This window comes from Herpailurus yagouaroundi, unplaced genomic scaffold (assembly GCF_014898765.1).
Source record: "Herpailurus yagouaroundi ecotype Mexico unplaced genomic scaffold, PumYag 182, whole genome shotgun sequence".
In the NCBI taxonomy this organism is placed as follows: domain Eukaryota; kingdom Metazoa; phylum Chordata; class Mammalia; order Carnivora; family Felidae; genus Herpailurus; species Herpailurus yagouaroundi.
In genome coordinates, this window is record NW_024412413.1 from 12596276 (window position 1) to 12611792 (window position 15517).

At 52.7% G+C, this 15517-nt stretch overlaps 1 protein-coding gene across 1 annotated transcript in view; it reads right to left on the minus strand.

Annotated features, from left to right (window-relative positions):
• ISX (intestine specific homeobox) overlaps positions 1 to 6250 on the minus strand; it is a 21329-nt gene extending 15079 nt beyond the window's left edge. The window contains exons 1-2 of the mRNA XM_040491834.1: positions 6197 to 6250; positions 5723 to 5933 (exon numbers count right to left, since the gene is read on the minus strand). Of these exons, the coding sequence (XP_040347768.1) occupies positions 5723 to 5933; positions 6197 to 6250 (265 nt within the window). The remainder of the gene's footprint in view (positions 1 to 5722; positions 5934 to 6196) is intronic.
• Between the last annotated feature and the right edge of the window lie 9267 nt (positions 6251 to 15517).

Consider the following 15517-nt stretch of genomic DNA (forward strand, 5'->3'; position numbering starts at 1 on the left):
CCCCCCCCCCCCCCCCCCCCCCCCCCCCCCCCCCCCCCCAGGCTCCAGAGAGACAATGCTTTTCTGTAAGCTGTGACCAAGCCTTGTTCTTCCTTGAACTCCCACAGGGTTTAAGATTCAGCCAGGTTCTTGATTCTAGAATCAGCCTTCAGGTGCCCTATGGGAATGTCTCCAGGGTCTTGTTAGGCTGTGGCTCTGGAGGCAGGGACTGAGAGGGGGGTTCCGGCAGAGAGAGACCAAAACTACACTTATCCTGGGGACATCCAAGCTTTTAGCTCTGGGCTCCTGCCCTGCTGCTGTCTGCTCTGATGGGAGTCTCTAGGCCTACCTGTCTGGGAGCAGCTCATGATGAGCTGCGATGAGGCGATGAGACACCCGCAGGGCTGACCACAGTCCCAGCCAGGATTCCTAATTCCCAGGACCAGGGGGGGAGCACTGCCAGTTGCCTTGGGTTCCAGACCTTGGTGGGGGGGAGATGCAGGGAGGGGTGGGGAGAGGGGGAGGAGGAGAGGGAGGAGGGAGACAGGGAAGAGAGAAGAGAGAGAGGAAAACCAGGGCTCCTTCAGACTTTTGACCTCCAGCACTGTAAGAATCAGTTTCTGTTGTTTTAAGCCACTCATTTTATGGCAATTTGTTACAACAGGACGTGGCGAGGAAGAGGGCAGGGAGGGGAACAGAAAGAAGAGGAAAAGGAGGTAGATGCGGAGGAGGAGCTGTGGCTTCTGAAGGGCAAAGGTTTGGAGACATTTACTTTTTTTTTTTTGACATTTATTTATTTTTGTGGGAGGGGGCAGACTGCAAGTGGGGAGGGGCAGAGAGAGAAGGAGACACAGAATCAGGAGCAGGTTCCAGGCTCCGAGCTGTCAGCACAGAGCCCGACGCGGGGCTCGAACCCATGAACCGTGAGATCGTCACCTGAGCCGAAGTCGGAAGTCGGGAGTTGGGAGTTTAAGCCACCCAGGGTCCCCAAGGTTTGGAGACATTTAAAGGGCAGGAAAGATTGTGTGCCTGGAGGGTAGAGAGCAGGGAGGGGGGTGGGGCTGAGCGGGTGGGGGAAGGGCAGGAGAGGCTGCGCTCAGGCACCAGAGTCTGCAAGGGACTTTGAATGTCACAGACTAGGTCTGACAAACTACAGCCAATCTGGCCCTCTGCCTGGCTTTATAAATAAAGTTGTGTGGGAACACCAACATACCCACTCATTCACACATTGCTATTTAGCTGTGAGGGCGGAGTCCAAGTGGCCCTCTGTTGGCCACTGCTCTAGGGTTCCCTTGCATCCCAAGGATTCCACCTGCCCCCGGCCAGATCCACCACAGAAGCGCCGCCCCGAGGGGGCATCGCCAGGACTCTCCAGCTGCGGATCCCACCCCCGCTGCAGGGGCATGGTCACCAGAGCTGGCCTTGTTCACTCTCCAGTCCCCAGCCTGGCCCAGAGTAAGCACTCAGCAGTCAGCCACCGAGTGACTGGATGGGGAGAGAGCGGAGTCCCCCTTCTCCCCGACCCCAGGCCGGAAGCCTGGCACGGGTTACCCACTAGGGTGGCCTCTTCCTTACCTTCCTTGTCCGTTTGCTCTGGGGCATCACAGTCTCCCTACAAAGGGTCATCAGTGGCATAGATGACCTCTCTCTTCCCTGAGTCTGAGCTTCTAGTACAAAGTGGTTTCCTGCTGCCTGGGCCCCTCTTGACTTTGGAGGGCCCTGGGCTTCAGGGGGCCTGCCTCTCTCTGGAGTGAGCGGGCAGCTGGGCTCAGCATTCTTTCAAGTAGGGAGACCCTCCGGGATTTTTCCGTTGGCTTGAGACCAGGGAGGGTCTGAGCCTGAGTTTATGAGGGTAGCTGCCATGAGAGGAGTGGGAGGCAGAGCACTGGCCCCGGCCTGGATGTCTGAGCCGGCCCCGTGCTTGCACATTTGGCTTTGTAGCTTGAACAAGCCATTTTGCGTCCCTGGGCCTCAGCCTCCTCGAAGAGTGGTCCTTGGACCACCTACATCAGAGTCATTTGGGAGAGCTTGCTAGAATGAGGATTCCCGGGGCACCTGGGTGGCTCGGTCAGTTGAGTGTCCTGCTCTTGATTTTGGCTCAGGTCACCATCTCACAGTTCGTGGGTTCGGGCCCTGCGTCAGATTCTGCGCTGACAGCACAGAGCCTGCTTGGGATTCTCTCTCTCCTTTTTTCTCCGCCCCTCCCCCACTGGCATGTGTGCACACACTGTCTCTCAAAAAAGTAAATAAACTTTAGAACGTAGATTCCTGTTCTGCCCCTCGCCCCGCCCCTCCGCCCTGTCTCTCAAAAAATAAATAAACATTAAAAAAAGGGCGGGGGTGGGGGGCGCCTGGGTGGCTCAGTCAGTTGAGCCTCCAACTTTGGCTCAGGTCATGATCTCATGGCTCACGAGTTTGAGCCCCATGTTGGGCTCTGCCCGGAGCCTGTTTCAGATTTAGTGTCTCTGTCTCTCTCTGCCCCTCCCCCGCTCAGGCTCTGTCTCTCTCTCTCTCTCTTTCTCTCTCAAAAATAAAAAAGCGGGGCGCCTGGGTGGCGCAGTCGGTTAAGCGTCCGACTTCAGCCAGCTCACGATCTCACGGTCCGGGAGTTCGAGCCCCGCGTCGGGCTCTGGGCTGATGGCTCAGAGCCTGGAGCCTGTTTCCGATTCTGTGTCTCCCTCTCTCTCTGCCCCTCCCCCGTTCATGCTCTGTCTCTCTCTGTCGCAAAAATAAACAAACGTTGAAAAAAAAATAAAAAAAAAAAAGCATTAAAAAAAATAATAATGCAGATTCCCGGGCACCACGCTAGACCCAGAGGCAGAGTCTGGGGATGTTGGGACTGTAGTGCTGCACGTTTCCAAGCTGTCTGGGTATTTGGGACAGAGAGGTCATGCTTGCCAGGCCACGTCCGTGAGTCACTCTGTGAACCCCTTTAAGTGTTAAGCTTATTTCTGTGTTTTTATTACTGGGGTGGGGGGCCGTGGATGCACCATCTCCGGTGCCTTCCATTATCTGAGGGCTCCCGCGTGCTGGAGGGAAAGCAGGACAGAGAGGCGGAGGGGCATTAGCAGCAGCGACAAGCACCCGGTGGGGACGGGGCCCTGTGAAGGCGGGAGAGGCGGAGGCTGCCGAGGCCATTTGCCCTCTTGCCCGCCCAGTTACCCTGCTCCCGCCTGGCACGGACACGCCCCACCCCTGCCACTCCCCTCTGCCGGGAGGAAGCTTCTGCCACAGAAAATGACCCCAGGTGACACCACCGAGGCTTTCTAGTGACCAGTTTGTGGAGGCATCGGTCATCACACACGTTGGAGCTGGGAGGGATCTTAAGAACATTCTAATCCTGCTCTTCCACGTTACAGATGGGGAAATGGAGACTCAGGAAGGGGAAGAGCTTGCCTGAGGTCCTCCTGCGAATTAGCACCAGCCGGGGGCTCAGAGGCCAGACTCCTGGAGTCCCAGCTCCCCATCCTCCTGGCCTAACCTCTCACAGACTCCAGCTCGTTTGCAATTTCTCCAAGTTACTTTTGTAGTTTCTGACGTGTTGGCATCCTGTCTGTATTATTATTTGTCAAGCATTTTCCCAAATAGGCTTTTTGTTTTACCTACACAAATAAATCCATTTTAACAGGAAACCTCACAGCATGACCATAAATGGATGACCGGTATCCTGTGTTGTGAGTAGAAGGTGCGCGTAGGAATCCTTACAGAACTCTTGACGTAAATAATCTCGGTCTGTGTAGTCCTCAAACTCACTTCCAAAACCACCAGCGGGACCTTCTCTAGTCTTTTGGAGATGCTCGATGCCAGTGTAGTGGGAGATGTATAGATTTAAGCCACGTTCAGGAATGATCTAGACTGGATGGTCTCAGGCCACCAGGGTTCAATTCTGTTGCTAACTCATCAGGTCACTTGTGCAGGTGACTTCTCTTCATCGTTCTATCATCTGTAAGGTGGGCCTCACAACTGTGGCAATTCCATGGGGGACAGGGAGGGGAGTGCCGTGGGGGCCATAGGGCACTACCCTTGTGACGACGGCTATCTTGGCAAACCCTTACTAGAGGGTCTGCTCTGGGTCCGACAGGATAGCTGACATGGGACATGCCGGCATCTTCAAGGGGAGGTTTAGAAGGAGTGGGTCCCTTTTTGCCATCAGCCATTATCAGGCCAGGGGAGGGAAGCGGCTCTGGGAGGGGGGATCTGGCCTCTCCTCCCTCTCTCCCCTCCCCCACCCGTCTTTTCCTCTCATTAGGACAGAGAGGGCAGTGGTGGATTTTATGTGGCTGCAGCAAGCCAGACTCAGGTTAGAGTCCCAGAACTGTTTCTTTTTAAATCTCTTTTTTTTAACGTTTATTTATTTTTGAGACAGAGAGAGAGCATGGATGGGGGAGGGTCAGAGAGAGAGGGAGACATAGAATCAGAAACAGGCTCCAGGCTCTGAGCGGTCAGCACAGAGCCCGACGCGGGGCTTGAACTCACAGACCGCGAGATCATGACCTGAGCTGAAGTCAGACGCTTAACCGACTGAGCCACCGAGGCACCCCCTCCCAGAACTGTTTCTAATGCTCATTCAGTTCACTGGAAGATTTTAGTGAGCTTCCGGAAAGGAAGCTGGGGACTCTCTCCTATTGATTGACTCAGCTCCGGGGAAACCCGCCAGCTTCCCCAGGGATGGGCAGCCCTCCAGGGTCTTCTCCTTGCCTGAGGTTGAGCACAAGCCCCTTTTGGGAGGCTGAACTTGGGTGAGACCCCAGGGCTCGGTGATGGTAGGAAAAGGCACTGTGGGCTCCTCTGAGCTGCCTTTTGGGCCTTTCCTTGGATTAAGAGGGTAGAAAGAGGAAAGCACTGGGAAGCTCGTGAGTGAGATACTCCAGTGTCACCAACTACCAGGCTCCAGCAGACCCTTGTGACATCCCTGGCTCCTTCTCTCTTCCCTCACTCAACCGGTTTCTGGAGGGTAAGGCTGAGGCCAGAGTGGAAGGGACTTTCCAGAGGTCACGAAGCAGGGTAGGCTGGAGAGTGACCCGGAGCATTCCTGACCCTCAGCAGGTGCACGTGTCCACCTCAATGCCCTTCCTCAAACCAGCTCTCAAGAAGGGCTTTGAGATCTGCCCTGTCATTGTGGTTTGGGGGACATGCCCTGGGGTGGGCCGCTGGCCTGGGACGGTGATCAGGATGGGCAGATCCCAGGCTAAGCTTCAGCCACGGAAAGACACATAGGCTGAACTCTGCTTACAAAGAACAACGTGTCAGACTGAGCAGGTGTTGGGGACAGCCACGACCGACCGACCGGTTCCTGCTCTCAGATCTTCCGCTCACTGGCTGCGTAGCCTGGGGACAGATGCCATCCACCTCTTCCCTTTCACAGGTGAGTTTCCTCACCTGTCAAGTGATGAGAATCGTGCATTTCTACTGAAACGAAAGAGGGGACTCTAGGGCAGCAGCCGCTGCAGCGGAAATGCTGTAGAAATAAATGGGACCTGGCATTCTTAGCTGTGGCCTGCTTGCAGGAACAAGCCCCGCGTCCCTGCATCCTGCAACGAATGGAGCCTTCCTTGGCGTCTGCATCTGGAAAACCTTAGTCCTGGCGAGACAGAAGGGTATTTAAGGCCCAGCATCTGACCTCTCTTGGAATTTTGGGGTCCTCTCTTCTACTGATACGGAACGGAGCGGCTTTTGCTCTGCCTGAGCCCTGCTGGCTCTTGGGGACCTGGGAATGGAAAAGAAATGACCAGAAGACACTTACCCTGGGGCTGGGCCTTCAGGGGCCCCTCCGGCCCGGAGTTTGGAGCTGCTGCTTGTCTGGTGCCCTGTCCACCTGCCCCTTCCGGCCTGACCACGTGGCTTTTCTCTGTGGGCCTCTTTAAGATCTCCTCGATGGAGAAGGACAGCCCCAGCTTCTTTGGGGCCCCACAGCGCCCTGAGTTCTTCCTCTCCATACCCCGCAGAGGACAGGGCTAGCCTTGGAGCACTCTGTGAGAGGCAGAGGGACAGAAGGGGACCTTGTGTGCGTCCAGGGCGACAATGGTGGAGGGTGGCGTACCTCCTCCCCTGAAACTCCTGTAATAATCAAAAGGGCAAGCAGAGGTGGAGGACGGGGCGCCTCAGGTCAGATGATCAAAGCACGATTCTGTCTCCATGGGGACTTCCATGGGCTCCTTTCAAATACCCCTGGGATCAAGGAGGCAGGTCACATCGGGAGAGCTGGAACAGGCTGTACCCCATGCCCGTGGGCCCAGAGCTCCCGCAGGCTTGATGTCAAAGGAGTCACCATTGCCAGGCTGGGTTCAGTCGTACTGCAAAAGGTCTTCTCTGGGGTGGTCGCTTTCAAAATCCCCAGGCTGGGTCAGGGTCCCTGAGGTCCCTGTCACTGGGGAGTAAGGCAAAAAGCTGGAAGGAAGGTGGAGCCAGCTCCCAGAGATCCAGAGGCAATGTGTCCACCTTTGCCTTTTCTCTGGCTTCTGACCCTTTCCTGCCGGCTCTGGGCAGCCTCTGGCAGGCTGGAGTGCCACCGTTGGGCCCCGGGTGGCCAACTCGGATCCAGGCCACCCTACAGCTTGAGAGGTATTCCCAGGAACCCTCTTGGACTTCTAGTTCTGCTGCTTCTGGACTCCAGAATAGGCTTTCTGGCACATCTGTGCTTCTGTCCGGCAGGTGGAGGCTTAGGAGGGGGATGTCTGGACCACCGCAGGCTGGATCTCTGGGACGGATCTGGACTGAGTGCAGGGGTCTCCGGCCTTCCTTCCACTCCCTCCCTGGCCTCACTTTGCAAGCCTCTCCAGAGGCTCCTGGCCCAGGGTGCCTCTCCCTTCCCTTCGATGTCCTTTGTCTCCGGAGACAGCACAGCGGGAACGCTTTCTGTCTGTCCCGTAACCTGTTGGCTGGGAGCTGACAAGGCACCCACCTGTCCTTCCTGGGAATTCTACTCCCAATTTCTGTGTAACCAGGGAGGAGGGGGCAGTAAAACAGCTGATAAGAGAAGAAACTCTCCACCCTCCTCAAGCCTGGCGATGCAGGTGTTGGGGGAGGGGACCCTGAGGCAGTGATGCAGGTGTTGGGGGGGGGGCGGCCCTGAGGCAGCTTGTTGTGTTGCTGAAGGACGGGAAGCAGGGCCCTGGGGAGGTGCCATGCTGGGGAGCAGGACAAGGGAGGATGGGAATGGGCCACCAGGAAGTGTCCCCCGGGCCCCATAAAATGTGTTTGCTCAGTTAGGAGAGTTTATGGGTCACATGGAGGCTGGAGGCCCGGCCAGGGTGCTGTCAGCCGTGGGCCAGTCAGAAGTGTTTCCCTGGGCTTGCAAATGTCAGAGGAGGAGAGGCTTCTGAGTTCTTATGGTGTATGTGGGGAGACTGAGGCCCAGACCACGGAGGTGTGGTGGATATCCGGGCACAGTCTGATCTAAGTACTCCACTGGGGAGCTCCAGAAGGCCATGCTGGGCGCAAGGAGCCAGTCTGCACGAGAGGGACAGATGCCCCAGGAGAGACTGTGAATGTGCCTGAGAACACTAGAAGCCAACATTCTTGTAGGGGGTGGGAGGAGGGGAGACTGACTGCCCCCACCCCCCCCAACTTCCTACAGAGGAGGAGTCTGGAGAGTGAGGGACTGGCCCTGAGATGGGGAAGGATAAAGATCATGCATCCTGGTTTAGAAGCGGTGCCCCTTGTGAGTGTCAGGCTATCCGATGGAGTCGGGGGGTCCGGGCTCCCATGCGGTAGTGAGCGAACCCTACAATCTTGGGAGCGTCGCTGCTCAGCCATGCCAAAGCCTGATGTAGTTGGTCACTGGGGCTCCTTCCAGGCGGCCATGCTACCACCCTCCAAGTTTTCCCTGGACGGGGAGGGGATGTCAGTGAGTCAGAAGTGGGAGTGGCTAATGTAACTCCTGCTCTTGCTCTGGGGCCAGAATGAGTCACATGACCCTGCTTAGATACAAGGGACGGGGCGGGGGTGGTGGTGGTATGGGGAAATGGATTTCTCCCTGTACCAGGAGGAAAATGAACCAGCCTGGTGAATGCACTGTAAAATGCCTGCTGCCTACCTTTATGGTCAGGAGGCCAGGGTCCCACAGCGGTCAGGCCAGCGCTGGCGGGCTGAAGGCGTCATTGATTGGGAGGGCGTCTTCCCCTCCACTTGGGGCAGAGAAATGTGTGGGGGCACTTGCGGTAACTGGTCAAGGGTGAGGACGGGCACATCAGGGGCCGAAGCAGCAGAGGCAGCAAGGAGAGGAGGAGAGCCAGGAGCTGGAAGCTGTGCACTCACTGCCTTGTTTAATCCACCCAATAGCCCCATCGAGCGGGTTTCATTCACGCCATTTTGGAGCTGAGGAGATGCGTCCAGAGAGGTGGAGCGGTGGGGGTGTGAGGCTACGCGGCAAGGCGGCAGAAGCAGTATTGAAACCCAGGTCGGTCCTGCTCTAAGACCCTGCTCCCCTTGCCATAATCCCTGGAGACCATTTGATCCAAGCCTGTTATAGTACTGATGAGCCGAGTCCCAGAGAGAGAAGTTGCCTGAGTTACACCTGTCATTTTTAGCACCTCGTCTGATTCCCTTATATTTTGCCTCTCTCTGGGGTGAGCCTCACTCCCCAGCAGGTTAAGGAAGCCCCCCCGTGGTCTCCTTCCAACCCACTGCCCCCAAGGCTAGCCACAGCCCTGGCATTCACACTGTGTTCATCCCACAAACCCGTGTGCCACCCACGAGGGACACGTAGATGCCCGAGACCAAGACTCTGTCTGCCCTGAGGGACTCACATTTGGGGGTGGGGGAGGAAAGAACATGGCTGGACATGCGCCAGTGAGACAAACTTCAAAGTGGTGGGGGGCCGGGGGTGGGAGATCTAGTAGGACTTCAGAGGAGTCAGAGATTGGGTGGCCGTTTGGATCAAAGGATGCTGTAACGTGGAGGAAGGAAGGAGACAGGCAGGGGAGTCATCGCACACGAGCTCCCCCATTTATTCTATTCTAAAACACGCAGACAAATCAAGGGACCCTGCATGGTGTGCCATGACTAGTTTCACTGATGGGAGAAGGATTTCATCTTCTGAAGAGGTATTTAGGAAGAACGTGCTGGAAAAGTGGGCTGGAGCCATCTGTTCATTTATGCATCCATCAAACATTTTTCAAGCACCTGCTCTGACGTGCCAGACCGTGACTGCGGTGCCGGAATGAGAGTTGGGATCCAAATCGACAGCCTCCCTCTTCCCCTGGAGCTTACTTTGAGAACAGAGATGGTAACTAAATGCCTGACGTCATTTCCATCCATGCTCATGTTGTAAATAAGACAAAACAGGATGGCGAGCTAGCGAGTGGCCAGGTGAGGGAAGGTACTTTAGTTTCCTTGGATTTGAATTTCAGCGCCCCCTCCCCCCCCCCCAAGACAACACGGAACCATAGGTGTTCTCGTGAGCAACGGCTCAGGAATCGGAGAGCTGGTGAAGGCAAACACCAGGGATAAAGTGGAGACGCGTTATAAGCGGAGTGTGTCGGCGTCTGGGAGGGAGTATCAGGATGAGTTCAGCTGTAAGTAACCAAATTCCTAACACGAGAGGCTTAAACAATAGGGGGTTTGTTAGTTGGCTTGGTGGTGTGCATAGGTTGGAGGACTGATCCAGGACAGGCTAATTCAGGTATGATAACAATGTCAAGGGCTGGGAACTTTCCAGTTTCTCCTCTGCCTTCCCCAAAGAGCTGGTTTTTGTCTCCATGCTTGTCCCCACATGACTGGTAGATGGATGGTTCCAGAAGCTCCAGGCTTGTGGCCCACACAAGTGGGCCTGCCTTCCCCCACTCTTTTTATCATGGAAGAAAGCCTTTCCCAGAAGTCTCCGAGGAGAGGAGACTTTATTTCCCCTTGGCCGGGACTGTGTCACATGCCCACAAGTAAACCAATCACTGCCAGAAAGAATGAAATGACCACGACAGATGAAATTATTCAGGGTTCATTTCCTGGGACTGTGCCGGGGCCGCCTTTCCTGGTCAGTCAGGAAACAGCTCAGTTCCTGGACAAAACTGGGGTCTGATTGATAGGAGGAAGACAGGTGACTGCTACTGGGGAGAGGCTGGCAGGGTCTGCTTCCGGTAGTGGGGGGTGGGTCAAATGGGAGGTTGTGCAAGGAGGGGTGTGCAACTGACAAGGCCCCCGCTGTGATTGGGGGAAAGGAGGAAGAGAGGAAGGACGGAAGGAAGGAAGCACCGTCTCCGAGTGTCCCCCATCTTTGGACGGCTCTGACATGTCTCATGGGGGGACAGCGGGATCCTTTCCAAAGTCATCACTGCATTACCGCCTCTGTTGCTCACAGCCTCCGTGGGGAGGAGAGTCGTGATTCGAAGGGATTAAAGCCTGATGAGGGAAGTGACTCACTCAAGGTCTCTCTGTTAGTTGCTAGCAAGCGGCAGAGTCATGGCTTGGACCTAACCTTTCTGTCACCCAAACCCAACCTCTTTCTGCCATTCTCCACTACCTCCTGGAGTTATTTTAAAATTTTGAGTTTTTATTTTTTATTTTATTATTATTTTTTGAAAAGTTTATTTGTCTTGAGAGGGGAGGGAGAGGCAGAGAGAGGGAGACAGAATCCCAAGCGGGCTCCGCACTGTCAGCGCAGAGCCTGATGCACTAGTTGATTCCACGCACTGCGAGATGGTGACCTGAGCTGACATCAAGAGTCAGAGGCTTAACCTACTGAGCCACCCAGGTGCCTCTAAAATTCTGAGTTTTTAGAAGGAACTCTGAAAGAAGCATCTCTATGGAGACCTCAGTGGGTTGGCACTTGAGAGATTTGAGTTCCTAGAGGCTTCCGCCCTAACTTCCCTCCAGAGCAATTTTTCTGGGTCTAGCCCTCTGTGTATTTGGGATTCTGTGGTGCTAGCCTCCTGAGCAGAAGAGGGCCCTTGTTCTGTGGGCTAGGTTTATAAGGGCTGAGTGATCGGGGACAATGACATGAAGGTCGTCTGTCATACGGATGCTCTGGTGAGAGGATTGGGAGTACTCTGCGGACGCCCTGCCCCACCCCCATCCTTGCACTATTTTCCCTTGAAAATTGCTTTTGCCATGGACTCCTGGGAGGACTGAGATGCCTCCATCTGCCATTATGAGCTCATGTTTGATTCTTCTTCACCCTGGATTCTGTTGAGGGCACTCAAAGCCCACCCATGGTACTTAGACCCCCTTGCTTGGGAATGAGAACGTGTCCTTCAGGCAGCCTGGGCAGATCCTAGAGGAACCTACAATTGGGAAGGTAACACCTAGCACTCAGGACAAACCACAGAACCCTCTCCCTTGGGGATTTGGCAACCAGTGAAGCTGGACCTGGCATAAAGTCAAGTCACATGTCCACTGTCAAGTCACGTGTCCAATGTCAGGTATATGCAGTCTGCTTGGATGGACCTTGGGTCAAATCCTTCATTTAAATCACATATTTGGGGCGCCTGGGTGGCGCAGTCGGTTAGGCGTCCGACTTCAGCCAGGTCACGATCTCACCGTCCGTGAGTTCCAGCCCCGCGTCGGGCTCTGGGCTGATGGCTCAGAGCCTGGAGCCTGTTTCCGATTCTGTGTCTCCCTCTCTCTCTGCCCCTCCCCCGTTCATGCTCTGTCTCTCTCTGCCCCAAAAAATAAATAAACGTTGAAAAAAAAAATAAATCACATATTTAAAGTCAGTCATCATAAACTCTGAAAACCAGAATAACCAGGGTTGGTATAGGGCTTGCAGGGTCCTGCTCAAACTGCTCTAGAATCGGTGTGCTCTATATGTGACGACTTCCTATATTTAGAGCATATGTCCTTATGGATGGCTGTATCAGCAAGAGAGCAATCCATCAATGGATGTAGAGTCTAGTATTTCTGGGTGTTAGTGCATGGCATGGATCTGGGGAATTTTTTCAATCAATCCATTCAGCAAGAATTCATTTGGTGCCTACTGTGCATCAGATACGAGGTTAAGTAGGAGAAATATATTAAGACGAACCCCTACTTGATAGGGTTATAGATCAGAGAGGAGATGCCATTAGCAAGCAGACAAGTAGATAAAATAATTACTGTAAATTGTATTACAGTTAGCTTGTCTTGCTTATTACTATGTTTAGGAAGGTGATTTTCAGGCAGGGACAAAGTGATAATATTCCTCCCACATCAACCTTGGGCATTGCTGTGCCCAAGGCTATTAGAGCTCATGGTTGTACCTCAAAGGATGGGGGGTATTGCCTAGAGCGGAGTGGGACTTTCTCATTCGTGGAAATTGCTTTTTTAAGAATCTCTTAAAACGCCAAGAGATGCCTTGGGTGTACCTTCTCATCCCTTGTCAACGGGTTGTTGGCAAATTAAAATTGGCTTTGTTGGCTCATTTTGACTTGGGTAAATGTGGATTTTGTTGTTGTAGTTCTTGGTTTGATCAAGACTGTAAGTAAGCCACAAGAAAGCAAATGGGCTAAGAAATAATACGATTCTTAAACTGTGGCCAGGGGAGTGAGCTGATGTGTGGAGAGGGGCTCTGGGGACAACCACAATCACTATTATGAAGTTTGGATCTCGCTGTACGGAAGTGAGGCATCGCGTGGGGATAGTTCTCATGGATGTGATGCGGGTGAGCACGGCTGATCATTGCGCAGCACTCTTGGAACTCCCTCCCCTGGGAAAGCACGGGGCTGAGATATACGCATGGGTTCCAGGTAAGACCCACATGGCAAGTTCTCTAAGGTTGGAAGAAATTGCTGTGTCTGCAGGTAAGTTCTAGACTGGGCAGCTGGCTTGCATGTGCTTCGTGTTGAATGGAAACAATACATTGAAACTCCTGACTCCCATTGGCATGGTGACAGCACAGAGGATGGGAAGAGCCCGGGAAAGACAGATCGAGAGGCAGCTAAGGGCACCTCCTGTGTCACCACCCTCGGGCAGTGCCTCTCAACCTCGGCCACAGCTTAGGATCCCGTGGGGAGGACCTTTCACAAAACTCTCCCTGGCTGAGCCCTGCCCACACCAGTTATGTCTGAATCCCTTAGTGAGGGAGTGTAGGTACAACTTCAGGGTGAGTAAAAGCTTATGGGAGGTCAGGTTCACACTGCTGACTCCTGTGAGGTTTCTGAACACCAGTTCTGAACCAATGTCCTATATCAGAGTTTCTCAAACTGCAGTGTGTATCCAGTTCCCTGGGGGGCTTGTTGAAATGCAGACTCTGATTCAGGACACCTGGGTTGGGGCCTGGGACTTGGCATTTCTAACAGCTCTCAGGGACTCTGATGGGAGTGGCCGAGGCCTGGGTGAGATGCAGAATTAAGCACCATGACTTCGGAGAAACATTTCCTCAGAGCGGTGGTCTCAACACTGGCTGCACTCTAACATCACCTGGGCAACTTTTAGGAAATACCAGGGCCTAGGCTCTAACCCTAGAGGCCCTGATTCAGTTGTTTTGGGGTGAGCCTGGGGCATTGGGAAGGTTAACAAGTTCTCCAGGTGATCCTAACGTGCAGCCAGGTTAGGCACCTCTGCTCTACAGACTTAGTTATTTTTGTTGTTATTGCTTTGTTTTGTTTTAGATCAGTGCTGTTCCATAGAGATATAATGCATGTGTTAGCTATCTATTGCTGTATAATAAATTACATGAGACTTAATATTTATTATGCCACACAGTTTCTGAGGATCAGGAACCCAGGGATGGCTTAGCTGGGTGATTCTGGCTTAGGGTCTGTCACATGGCTGTAGGCAAGATGTGGGTTGGGCTGCGGTCCATCTGAAGGTTGGACTATGGCCGGAGGACCTGCTTCCAAGGTGGTTCACCTCCATGGATGTTGGCTGCAGGCCTTAGTTACTCACTAGATGAGGCTGCTTGCAACATAGAAGGTAAATTCCTCTGGAATTAGTGGAGAGAGACAGAGAGAAAGAGAGTGAGAGAGAGAGAAGAGAGAGATTGGCATCAAGGAAGAGACCAAAGCAAAAATTGCAGGGTCTTTTGTAACCTAACTTTGGAATGACATGCCATTATTCCTGACCTATTCTGTTGGGCACACAGATCAATCCTCATACAATATGGGAGGGGACCACACAAGGGTGTGAACACCAGAAGGAAGGGCATATTGGGGGCCACCCTGGAGATGTCTACCACAGTGTGCATGCAAGTGATTTAAAATTCTCTAGTAGTCACATATAATAGCATTACTTTTCATAGCATATTTTACTCACCCAACATATTCACGTATTATTTCAACATGTAATCAGATACCATTATTTCTGAGATATTTTACATTTTTTTTTGGTGCTAAGTTTGTGTATTTGATACTTGTGGCTCATCTCAGTTTGGGACTCACCACATTTCAAGCATTCGATAGCCGGGTTGCTGCTTTCCTTAATTTTACGCATGTGGCTTGTCTGGATGGACCCAAATGGTAGATTATTCTACTTTGTAAAGGTCCATCCTGTGTTTCCCCTCAAATGATTGACTGATTGGTTTACCTGATATTCCAACTTAACCATCTGTCGATTTCTTCTTTTATAAATTGCAAGTCTGGGTTTCTTGGGCTGATATTTTGTAGGAGGAAGCCCTTGGGTTTTCAGCACATTTATTCCACACTCTTGACCTTTTTACGCTACTTGTGCAAAAATTTGTCAGGAACAATATAAAAATTGCAACAGCAATGACTGATTTTGGCCTTTGACTCAGTGGAGGGAAACTAATTATGTGGAGGGAAACCAATTATGGGCTAGACTCCAGACACTCAATATTAATCCCCATCCTGCCACCGGCACTTCTACAGAACCCGCACCTTAGAGCAGGGTGAGGGATGGCCTAGGGGGAACTGTGTCCCCATGAACCAGACCTCAATTTCCAGAACAGCATGAGAGTCACACACTCTGATCCCTTGTCTTTAGGGTAGGATCGGTTACAATCTCACCCTTTAACAGGTAGTTTATGGCTTGAAAGAATTTTTGGATGAGCTGAATGAATTGCCCTTTGCTATGAGGAACAGAAAGTTAAAAGTCTTTTCTATGCAGATGACTCGGTTTTATTGTCACGAATCAGGAATGGCCTCATTACTGTCAGGAAAAAATGGCTCAGAATGAACTGCTCCAACCCCCAATTGTCATTTTTGGCAGATGTCCTCCAACATTGAGTTGGCTTTTATTCAACAACCTGTGAATTGCATTTACTCATTCAGTCACTCAGGGCTACATTTTCCTACTGAGCCATTTGGGGGACTCACCAGGAGGTGGTATTTGCTTAACATTAGGTGTCTGGGGTTCAGAATTGGGGTTTTTTTTCTAAGGCCTTCCTGGGAGATTTGTAAAATGTACTTTGAAAAACTTTTAAACTAAAATAATTATGGCTTAGCTTGATGGACTACGACATTATTCCCACAGGCATTCCCTCAGCTGTTCCCACAGGTATTCCCACAGGTATGCTCACAGGTATCCTCACAGGTATTCCCACAGATATTCCCACAGGTATCCTCACAGTATGCTCACAGATATTCCCACAGGTATTCCCACAGGTCTCCTCATAGGTATTCCTACAGGTATATTCACAGGTATCCTCACAGATATGCTCACAGGCATTCCA